Source organism: Sciurus vulgaris, assembly GCF_902686455.1.
Source record: "Sciurus vulgaris genome assembly, chromosome: 2".
NCBI classification, from domain to species: domain Eukaryota; kingdom Metazoa; phylum Chordata; class Mammalia; order Rodentia; family Sciuridae; genus Sciurus; species Sciurus vulgaris.
The window spans coordinates 135449809-135461854 of record NC_136462.1 but is presented as its reverse complement, the minus strand read 5'-3'; the positions used below and the strand labels follow the sequence as shown (position 1 = coordinate 135461854).

General features: G+C 46.2%; 1 protein-coding gene across 2 annotated transcripts in view; it reads right to left on the bottom strand.

Annotated features, from left to right (window-relative positions):
• ADAMTS17 (ADAM metallopeptidase with thrombospondin type 1 motif 17) overlaps positions 1–12046 on the bottom strand; it is a 340804-nt gene that overhangs the window by 181908 nt on the left and 146850 nt on the right. For both annotated transcript variants that reach the window (XM_079127336.1, XM_079127337.1), the window contains exon 8: positions 9294–9399. In XM_079127336.1, the coding sequence (XP_078983462.1) occupies positions 9294–9399 (106 nt within the window). The remainder of the gene's footprint in view (positions 1–9293; positions 9400–12046) is intronic.

Below are 12046 nucleotides of genomic sequence, written 5' to 3'. Positions count from 1 at the left end.
CAATGAGAAAAGACAGTTCAGCAGGGAGTCTGGAAGAAGGGAGGCTTAGGGAAGCTTGTTTTATGGAGTAATCCAAAATCCATGTGGACCAGGCAGCCAGCAGGAAGTTGGCTGCCTTTTTCTTTATAGCAACTGTTACTGCAGCTGAGGCACAATTTCTGCCACCCCTGGGTGACTGTGGAGCAAGTACCACAATGATGAGCAGGCCTACAGTTAACCCAAGTACTCCTTCCTGTCCCCTTATGGAGCCAACACCTCCACTGAGGGTTCATCTTGTGGAGATTACCAAAGAAGTGCACACTTCCGTCTGGAAGGAAGGATGTCGCTGAAAACTCCTCTGGGAAGAAATCAAACTACACAAGACTTTCAGTCAGCAGCAGGGCACTTGTCATTTGGTCTTCAGAGGTTTTTCCCTGTCCTACTGGATCTGCTCCATCATCAGAAGTCTGACTTTTGAAGACCACTGCTATGTCTCTGTCCTGTTATCCTCTTTAACAATCCACTTGGTTAAAAGCTGAGGAAGCTGTGGCCACGATGCAGATGCAAGTTCACACTCCCAAGGTCACAAATCCCAGGAGAATTGGGCTACTTCTGTACCAGTTACCTGCTCCCCATCACCAGAGACCTTGACAACCCCCAAATGTTCAGCTCAAAATACCCAATCTTCCATCTTTTCCTTCTTTGATAACTTTAAGTGAGAGTTAAGAGAATCCTAGAGACTCAATGGCACAAGCCTCTTCTCAACGCTATGGAAGTATAGCTATGTTTGGCAAGATGACATCTTTTGAATCCTTTCCACAACTTGCCATGAAAATTATAACCTCCCTCATTCCATAGCATTTACTGATTGATATTTTCCCCAAGAGATGCCATTCCCAGATCCACATGCCACCTCCAGCACCTACTGTGTTCTGCTCAGATGTCAGGAACAAAGCACAAAATTCTGTGGCTGGACCAGACCCTTCAGGCAATTTGACCAGTGCTTTTTGTCACAGCCATCTGGCTAACCCACCACCTGCATGCAAGGTGCAAGCACGTCCTCTGTGTCCTCGAACAGATGAGGAGGACCCTTTCCCAGCATGTGCCATGGACTGGGTTGGTTGTCAGGTCCCTGGGGTCTCAGCACATGCAGGCTTCCTCAGGTATTTGGTTTTGAATTTTCCATCAGCAGTGGGCAGTAAATGAACGAGGATTGCAGGTATGAAACCAAGCACCTGAGAGAAGGGGTGTGGAGAGATTTGCATCATATCACATGCCTGCCACTTTCCATGGGACTTATAAATCTAGCATGTCAGCAGAAGGTGTCTTTCTGAGTAAAGTTACATGAATCAGTTACCAGGCTAGCTACATGGCAAGGGTTCAGCTGTGACCCAGGCTCTGTTCATGTGTGAAAAGGGCATCATGCTTTAGCCTGAGGTTCTAGCCCAAGTCTTGACTTGGCCACTTGGAGCCGTGGGAAGGGAGGTGTCTCACCACCTGCGAAATGATGCTAAGATGACTCTGGACGTCCCTTCCAGCTCCAAGAACCATGAGAAAAGCCACTTAGCTGAAGCTGCCAGAAGCTTTGGCAATCTAACGAGAAAATTGGATCTCATCTAATTCCTGGCAGAGTCTGTAATGTAAGGAAGTTCTGAGGGGATTTCAGAAAGTGCTTCTTGAGCCAAACTCCACTTTCCTCCCATCTCCTCACACACCATCTTGGACAACTTCATTTCAGGCCAGGCGATCCACTCCATAATTAAACACACAGAATTCCTGGGGTACAGACAAACACCAGCACAGCTTTTGTAACCTTCCTTATTATAGTAATGACACTCTGGGGCAGAGGGAGCCTCTGCACGGCTGGATTTTCCATTGCAGTGATAACTTCCAGCCAATAGCTGCTGGGCCATGCTGCTCCATGTGCAGGTGGGACCACATCTGCCTGCTTGCTGACGAGCTTTTAATGGCCTTGTATTTGTTTATGTTCCTCTCCCTCTGAGCCAGCCTCAAGCCTGGCCTGGTCAGATTGAGGAAGGCTGTGGTCAAGGTCTTCTTAAGGACAGAGACTCCAGGGTTTCCAGACCACTGCAGGAAATATTCTCTCCTCATATAGGACTCTGTGTGAATAAGACTCCAAAGGAAAGCACTGCAGTTTCCCTGCAATCCTGTGAATGCAGGAGGACAAGGAATGGCTGTGAATTGCAGGAGAGGCATTTAAATAGGACTGACATTTGCAAAGTGTCCTTGCTGCTCTGATGGCAGTGACCACTCCAATTCAAAATCCCCCATCAGGGAAGGGACAGAAGGACATTCTGCTCATATTTGTGTGGGAGAAGGGGAGGAGAAGAAAGGTGGAAAGCAGGCAACAGAGAGGGGGCTGGCCATTCAGAATCTTCCAGAGTCACAAGTCATTCTAGATCAGTCAAGATGCCATGAAGTTCATGGAGGGTCAATTAATGTGAAAAACCCTGGCATTCTTGGCAGGAAAATTTTCAAAAATAGATAAAATACACAAATAAAAGGATGCCAGTGTGTTTTGTGTACCTCTGGAATTTGGGTAAGAAAGCTGCATCCAGCAGATGTTTACACACCAACTTTGATGCAGGAGCCAAGCACGAGGAAATAATACTGAGGAATCACTCCAGGTCCCTCCGTGGGAAACCTGAGAGCTCTTGAAGGCAGCTTCCACCATACTCACCCTTTAGTGGGGACAGGAAGGACTCCCAGAGGCCCTAGAAACTGGGAACTAAGGGTGAGCCTTGCGGAGCCTGCAGCAAGGAACACACCAGGCAACTCTGCGCCAGAACCAGCCCCAAGATACCCCCGTCCTTCCAGGGGGATGATGCCCCCTTTCCTGTTCCTCCAGGAAGGCCAACCCCTGTGTGAACCCAGCTGCCCTAACTCTAGCTAAAACTAAAGTACACTCCCTCTCCCCCCAGGATTTCTGAACAGTTATGACATTTCCAGAAATTCTTTTTCCGTGGTACCTTCCTCAAAAGGTTGGCCTGTCTAAAACCTGCACTGTGCCTACCAGGTGGGGTACCCAGACCAGAAACTCTGGGAAGGAGAAGCTATGCCCAGTCTGCTGGCAGACTACCTGTCCTGTGTCCCCTCTGTGTTCCCCAGCACCATGCCTGGCAGCTCATTCTTAATACAAATCACAGATGAGCATTTCCACACTTCACACATCTGGATTATGACTTGCCTTCCTTCCTGCCCTGGGACTAAGACAATTCCTTTTCATTTGAACTATGTCAACTCCAGTTATGAGAATATTTCCCCCACACTGCTCTCTCCTCCTCTTTCCTCTGCTCCAGACATGCATCCACCTCCTGCCCACACGCCATGCTTCAGGGATAGAGCCCCTTCATGTTCTCAGCTGCTTGCCAGGTGAGCATGTCCTTGGGCGCATGGTCATCGGGATGTTCTTCTTCACATTCCCTACCCTCAACTCACCTTTGCAAGGTGTCATGTCCTGGCTGGAAGCCTCCAGAGTGACTGAATCCAGTTGCAATGGTATCTATACTGCAGAACACCAAGCTTCCCGTGTTACACATCCAGGGTCATGGATTCCCTTGTCATACTGGGGCACCTGGCAATGCTCTACCACTGAGCATTACATCCCCAGTCCTGTTCAGGCTTCTACAATCCTCCCAGTCATGACAGCGGGACAAAGCTTCCAAATCAGGGGGGTGAGCTCCAGGGATCTCCAGGGCATTTCTGTAGGCCTGGGAACCCAGGTGTGAGCCACACATGGTTGCGACCATGTCCATGCATGCTGTTTTGAGTATCTGCAGGCATGCATGTGAGGACTAGATGGCTAAATCTTGCACCTTACCACTGTATTTGTATCTCAAAGTCCCAGCCCCACGCTCTTCTCCTTGGTACCCTTATGTACTTTGTACCTCTCTAGGTGGGGAGACTGGGGCCCTACCCATCCCTTTCCCTCTTCTCCTCCCACTTCCACCACCAAACCTCTACATGTGCCATGCCTCCCCATCACTCTGCACACAGGTGAGATCACTTTACTGTCTGTGCTGTACCCTCACTACAGTCTCTAGGGAGGTGTCATATGAGAGATGAGACTAAGAGAAAAGACTGAGACTGCCTTGAGTGGAACTGGCTAGGGGAGCACTCGGAAGAGACAAAACACAGCATTCAGGGTAACAGAAAGAGGTGAGCAGGGCCAAGGATAATTTTTAGCACCCCCTGGCTCAACGCAGAGGGAGGCCCAGAAGGACAAGGGTGTGGGAGCAAGAGACGGAAGAAGGTGACTGCTGACACTAAAAGCAACAATGAAACCCCTCAACATGTCATCAGCTGAGGCTTTTATCTGGAACACAGGGAAACTCCTAGTGAAGCTTCCTAAGCTGTCTCTCCCAGAGTCAATGATTTAGCAGATTTCAGGTGGGGCAGGGCCATTGGCATTTCTAAATGTCCAAGGCCCTTCTCTCCTGCAGCTCAAATGTATCATAGCCAACTCCCTAGCTTCTGTGAAAAGATGAATATTCATAAGTCACATGCTAAGACTGACAACCAGGGGAGAGGTAAATTCCAGAATGGAAAAAGAATAGTTCTTTGAGCTAAGAAAGGGTATAGGGATGCTAGGAAATACCCCAGCAAGAGAAGGAAAGGAGAACCTTTACCCCCAGGATAGGCAGCAGGAGGCTGACCCTTGGCATGGCACCTGTGCCACTGGAGGACCTTCTACAGGTTCAGCAGGTGGAGAGGTGACAGTTTTTGGACTGGCTCTCAAGGTAGGCATCTCTTTGGCCCTGATCCAACCCAGGCTTATCTGAGAAAAGCTCCTAAATTCAACAGAGTTTATTTTCTACAGAGGGAAAGCTTTTTATTTCTAAAGACACAATGCATCCTTTTTGTCTTCTGAGTGTATATGCATTAATTAGAGCCCACCCGCAACCCTGCCACTTATCTAGAGGGTCCCGTCTTTCAACAGCTCCCAGGAGCTCACTGCTTTACTTGATAAAGAAGCATGCTGCATGCACAGGGTGCTGGGTTCCCAAGCCTCAGATGTCCAGTTGAGAATCATTTCTCTGCTTTTCTGAACTTCAACTGCACCAAGGTGAGCTCTAACCAGCCATGTGCCTCTCCTGGGCCATGTGCTGTATCAATGGGTCACTACTTCTCTCAACACAGATGGTATTCTTACCGACTTCCATAGAACCATTTGCTCTCTTTTACACCATAACTTCCAAATCATAAGATATATTCTACCTCCATGTGAATATAAGATATGTTCTATTATATATGATATCCCAAATCACAGAATATATTCACATGAACATATTCTGTAATTCCAACAGATGTATTATACCCAGTCATTTTAAGATCATACTAAAGTCACTACCTACAACATGGTATGGGAAGGGATCTCTTGGTTTTCTTTTGTTTTTGTTTTTCTCATGGGCAGTCAGCAGAGACCTGAGCATCTATCCATCACTGGGGGACAGTCCTCCCCAAGATAAGTGAAGGTTGAGTCTTTCAAAAACACAATCTGAAACAAACGCTTGCTTCCAGTTTTCCTTCTTTCTCTCTAAAACCAAATATTGATCAGCATCTTGGATGCTAGCCTCCACTTCAAGGCACCTGTCTGGTTTCTAGAGAGGAAAAAGCTTGGTCCAGATGGGCCACCCAAGGAACTGCTGTCATTTTATTGATTCCATCCTAATAAATAGCAGTTGGTACTAAAGCCCGTGGAAGTGCAAGGGGCTCATGGTAGCCATCTTTCCAGGTCCAGGCACTGTCACTTTTCAACGGCCACGCAGGATGGAGAAAGGCAAAAGAGGCTGCATGATTGCAAACTGGACTGGAGTCACTTTACAGTACCTCAGACACATTCGTTCCAGGTAGACTTCTCAAGCAATCACTACAGCACAGGGAGACAGCTGCCTCCCCAACACTTACACTGCCCATGTTTCTATTTACCAGGGCAACCAAAAGGTAGCACGCAGGTGTCCACCAGGATAGTCTTCGGTGGGCAAGCAGGCTACCAAGGTCATGGATGCTCATTTAAAACCTCCAAGCTGTTGTCAGCCTGGCTGCTGCTCAGGGCCAACTCCTGCTCCAGGCAGCAATACAGAGCAGGCTGCCCAGGCTCCTGCCAATAGCCTGCACCAGGATTTGCAGCCCCTGGTCTACCAGCCTGGAGGGCTTCATTAGCCCACTCCTGTATTGGGGGAGTAGAGTGTCAGAAAGGTATCCATCTCATTTATGGTCCTTGAGCCCCTCTCAATGACACATTTGCTCTCTTTGGCCAACCAGTCTGCAGCTACTCTGCAGCATTTCTTTCCCATAAACAGAAGACATCTTGGATTTTAGATATCCAACAAGTTCTCTTTTTTATTACTTATCTCTTATAATTTAGGTCTTTATTTCAATGTGTCTATTTTGTACAGGTATTATCAAATTAGAGATTCCAAATCATACTTAGTAGAAACTATAATTTAAAAAATAAAAATCGGTGCTAGTTTCGTAACCTACAAACTAAAAGCTAAATACCTACCTACCTTATAGGGCTGATTGAATAGCATAATAGATGCAGAGCATCTGATGCAGTACCTGCCATGTGGGAGGTGCTAAATATCTGATTTGACTTAGATATGTACATTATTAATTCAAGTCCAAAGCAGCACTACTGACATTACTATAACAAGAATGTTTAACTTAACTTATAGTATAGGACCTATTTGATTGCAAATTGGATTGGAGTCAATTTATGGTACCAAATAAATTGTGTTTCAACTATTTAAAATAAAACCATGCATACAAAGAAACAGAGGAGAGAAAGTCCAATTCCGGGATGCAGATGTGTTAACTGCTGAAAATGAGTTCCTGATTTAGTTTTGTGTTGTCTGACAGCCAAAGACACAAAATCTGTCAACTTATGCAACTCCTTGTTCAATAAATGGAATGTATAACTCGCAGAGAAAATGGATTTTCCTCCTGATGTTCAGAGCTGAGGGCAGTGGCTCATGCAGATTCTGATACCAGGCATGTTGGGTAAGTGAGAAGAGCCACATGTCTGTGTGCCCAGGTGCAAAGGTGCACACCCATTCATCAGAAGGGATGCTCTGCTCTATGGTATTGAAGGTAAGGGACCAGTGGGCAAGTCAACTGGAGCCTTTCTTAACCTATGTTCAGAAGCTGGAGTAAAATATCTCCACTCTATTCCAAAATATGGACTAGTTTTGAGTTTGGTATTTGAGAAACAGTTTGACCCTTGGTTTTGCTGGAAGTGCAGGTCTAGCCCTTTTCAAAGAGTCCACTTGGGCTTGCCTGCTGTCCTGAGCCAGGGTGACCAGAAGGGCCTGTGGATGGGGAGGACATGGCTTCATCTTTGGAGGAATCTGCTTCCCAACACTTGGGACTAATCGGAGACAACAGACTTCCCTGGGAAAACTGTAATCACCGTATTGGGGGAAGGCCAAATGCTGGCAGGATTTATGGGCTTTGATTAACAATACAGTGTTTGTTTTTGTAGGTAATTAGAGTTCAATAGCAAGCTATAAAAGTCCTCTAAGAAATTCTAAACAGACTATAGCTAAAGGGTACTAAAGTATAACTGAATCTAACCATTCATCTTTGCAGACCTCCTGTGCTAACGAGACAGTGTTTGATCCAGCACAATCCAACAAGCCATCAAGGAGAAAATGGCTTTCTGTGTTCTTAATGTCCAGGAAGAAAAGACTTCCATGCAGTGTGCATGCCCACACACATTTGCAAACAGCACTACAGAATGGACCACGGTGCAGTATCCCAGCTGCCTTGGGATGATACAGCTCACGAAGCCAACAGCACACATCTTCTGATTTAAAACCACTATTCAAAGATCCATCACAAGCTGGATGTTGACAAATGTTCTGACAGCTCTGCATTCTCACAACTTTCTGGGAATGGATTCCTCGGTACTGTGATGGGCTGGATGGGTCTTTTGATAGTTGGAAGATGCTTACTGAAGCCATTTTGATCTATGCTCTGTTTTTCCCCCAAAAGTTGTTGGGCATAGATTTTTAACAACTTAGAGGGCTTAATATAAATGCAATTGCACTTAATTCAAAAGTAGTATGGGAAAAGTGTTGTCAGTCATATTTTAAAAATAGCGGCAAGATGTAATGATGGTGTATTTAAGAGACAACTGTGCTCATCTTGCTTTGCTGAACCCTGGGACGCCAATGTGTTCCCGTTTACGCACATCACATCCACACAGCATCATTTTTATTCTCTGTGCCCACACCATGATGCCCAACAGTCCAGAAAAGCCAACCATCAAACCTCACTACAAAAGTGGAAAAAATTAAAACAGGACCAGGTAAACAAAACAAAAAGTAAAGCCATAGATATGGCTAGTACTAGAGGTAAATGGTTGCTTTTACTCTCCTTCTTAGACACTGGCTTTACTCTTGGCAAAAGCTAGACTTAACAGTTAAGGCCCCAGGCATCTTCTTGTGCAGTTCATTAGAAACCTTTACAATATTTTCCCCTCAGGAATTAGATTTTCATTTAATTATGTTTTATACAACCCAATATAAAATTTTCCCACTGTTCTGCATGTTCTGGCCTCCTCAATTTAATTTTTTTAAAAGTTCTTATGCAGTCATCGGTTTTTCTTTCAGAGGAACATAAAACAGACATCCACTCCAGGACCAAAGCTAAACTTGCAGGCCACAGTGGTAGATTCTGCTGGCGTTCTGCCCTCTGAGACTTCCTGCAGGTGATTGCAACCTTGGGCCAGTCACTGAACCTGTCTGACCCTCTCCTTCCTTCTCCAAAAAGAGGAGGAAACTGCCTCAGATTCTCCTTAACGCATCTTTGTGCTCTAAGGTTCTAGAGTTATTTTATCCTAAAGGGAAGAATTTCCAAGTACAAAGGCAGTTGCTGTTAAATCTTTAAAATTAAGACACTAAACTCTACATTCAGAATGTTAGATTTGGTTTGAAAGTGGTTAAAAAGAAAATATAAAGTCTAAAGATAAACCCCATGATTTGAATGTCAAAGATCATGCTGACCCAAAAAAAAAGGACAACTGAATAAAAACCTCTTCCCTTTACTGTGTTTGCTTTAAGAATAAACATGAACCTCAAATTAACATTTCAACATCCAGAGCCAGTCCGTTCCTGTAATCTCCAGGGTTCCCTGCATGGCTGGGACTCTGGCTTGCTGGCCTAGGCCCTTTAATGCAGAAGCAGCAAAAGTGCAGAGCACCACCATCACAGAATTTCCAGAATTCAAGTGCAAAATGTGTGTCAGAAAGGCATTTAAAGAAAGCAGAACAACAGACTTCTGATACTTACTTGTGACCCAGCTCATGAGCGATGGTAAAGGCCAAATTGAGACCATTGTCTTCGGCAAGCACACATTTCCTCTTAGCACTGCACACACCTCCTAAGTAAGCAATTCCTGCAGCGGAGACACAAAACACATCCTCTTCAGAACCTGGGAGGCCCTGACCTCTTGGGCATGTCTGCAAGGTATCATGCATGATCTAGATCAAGAGAGGGGCAAGTGGGGCCTTTGCTGTCCACAGGGCTGGACCTGCAAGTCCAAAGCTCATCTGGGATTAGTTTGTATATGACTTTTATATTTGCCCAATAAAAAGAGTGGTAGTCAAAGCATTTACTATCTGACAAATATTGGGTGAAGTGGTTTATAAACATCATGTAATTTAATCTTCATTACTCAGGATGAAGAAGGAAAATGAGGTTCAGAGAGAAAAGGTGATTTCCCCAAGGTCTCCTGGATTGGTACCCAGTGTTGGGATCCTAGACCAATCTATGCAACTTCAGTGCCCAGGACTGGGAGCAGCAAAGCAAGGTGTGCAGTGTGCAAAGATTAGGAGGTTCTCTCTCTTAAAAGCCAATCTTGTGTTTGAATGCCCTGGAGAAGGAGAACCTCCTTAAATTTTGCACCCTTGGCACCCTTTACATCACCCTAGTCCTGTGAGGATCTGATGCCCTCAGGGTGAGCTTGGATCCAGACAGGGGTCCAGGAAGAGCAGGCCAGGGAATACCTCAAAGCCATCAGAGAGGACAAGCCCGGAAGACCAACTTCCTCATCTCCACACACACCTGCTAGAACCTGAGATGGGAAATCCAACCACACACATCAGGAGGAACAAGTGCAGCACAGGACAGTGCTGTGAGCAGGAGGCCATGTGCAGAGGACTGGAAGCACTGGCAGGCCTGGATGGGAGTTTTCCAGGGGAGGAAAGTTCTTCTGGCAAAGGGATGTGTTTGAATAACCCAGAGCCATCTAAGGAATGCTGGGCACTTGGCCGCAGGGCTTGGGAGGGCCAGCCCCTACTGGCCGCTCTTGTGGAAGCTCACTCTCCAGGTGCCCCACTGCCCACGACAGCTCTCTGCACTTCTGCTCTCCCTGTACTCAGGACAGACATTCACATCCCCCACTACCAGGCACCCCAGGGCTTATCTCAGCAGGGTCCCTAGGAAAATCTGCCCACCCTTGCCAGTGGTGTCTGACCCTCAGCAAGCTGCCTCTCAATAACTCCTATGAGACTCACAAGCAGGTGGTGGTGCTCTTGTTCCCTTCCCATGAGGTCGCCAGTGCCTCACACCAGTTGTGAGGCAGTCAGTGGCTCTGCTGGCACAGTGCTATGTGGCAGTAGCTGGTAATAAGCAGGAGGCAAACCCCAGCTGGACTCTGCCTGCCAGCACCATGCCACAGGGTGGGTCGTGGTCACCCAAGGAAAGGCATCTGTTCTCCATAAAGGCACTGTTCACCCACTGAGCTGCATGCTGTCCCTCCCAGGGGGCCTCCTTCCACTTGCACAAAGTGTCTCAGAGGGAAAGGAATTGGCAGAGGGCCAGCACAGGGGACCTATTTCACTAAAACCGATCCCTCCCTCCCTGTTCTTGAAAAGGTAAACCAACATCCTCTTTGTTGACGTCAAAATCAAACTAGTATAAAGCTAATTCTGGGTGTTGCTTTGCTGCATGCTAGGTACTATTGATGATCATTTTTACCTTCCTTTGGGGGAGCAATAAGGGGAGAATACCACCAGAGAGATTTCCATTAAAAAATAAAAATTAAACTGGTGCATCACTTAAACACAAGACCCTCTTTCCTTTGGCCCCCTCCAGGAGGCACAGAGGAAATTCACATGGCTGCTTCTGTTCAGAGATGCAATTCTGGGGCTATAAGAGGGGGACTCAGCTTACATTCCACCTGCTGAGACTGGGTACCATACCACAGGTCTATTATTATTATTATTATTATTATTATTATTATTATTATTTACTAGAAATTGAACCCAAGAGCACTTTTTCCCTAAGCTGTATCCCCAAACCTTTTTATTTTTTATTTTGAGAGAGGGTTTTGCTAAATTACTGAAGCTGGCTTCAAGTTTATGATCCTCCTGCCTCAGCCTCCTAAGTTTCTGGGATTACAGATGTGCGCCACTGCACCCAGCTCTACATGTCTAGTTTTATTTGGAAACATGTAGCATGTTTGGCCAAGGTTGAAGAACAGAAAGAAAGAAAAAAAGAAATAAATCAAATGGTTTTTGGCCTCAAGAGGCTTTTTTTTTTTTTTTTTTTTTTTTTTTTTTGCAGGGGAACATCATAATCCAGCAAAGCAGGCTGGTAGAAAGAGCAAAACGACAACCAGAAAAGATGCCATCTGACTTCTCTAGGTCATGATTCCAGTTTTGCCTAAAAATGCTTTGGGGGTTGCCACTGCAAGTTCACCAGTGAGTAGGCAGAGCAGTGCTGCACAACCCCGAGGGCATAAGCACACAGCCACACACACACTAGTGTTCACCCAGCCCAGGCGGCAGCCTCTCTGGGTCAATGAATTGATTAGAAACAATCAGATGTGCATGTCCTGGAGAAGTCGCCTGGGAGGGGAAGGGAGATACAATACAGTTAGATATGCTGAGCTTGCTGTCCCAAGGGCTTACCATGGGCATTGATGCTGAACCAGTAGACCTTAAATGCCACACAAACACTTTCCCTGGCCTTAGCCTCTCTCCTCACAGGAGCGGGCAGACCTGACTTTCCACTCTAATTAGGTTAACACGCAACGTGAG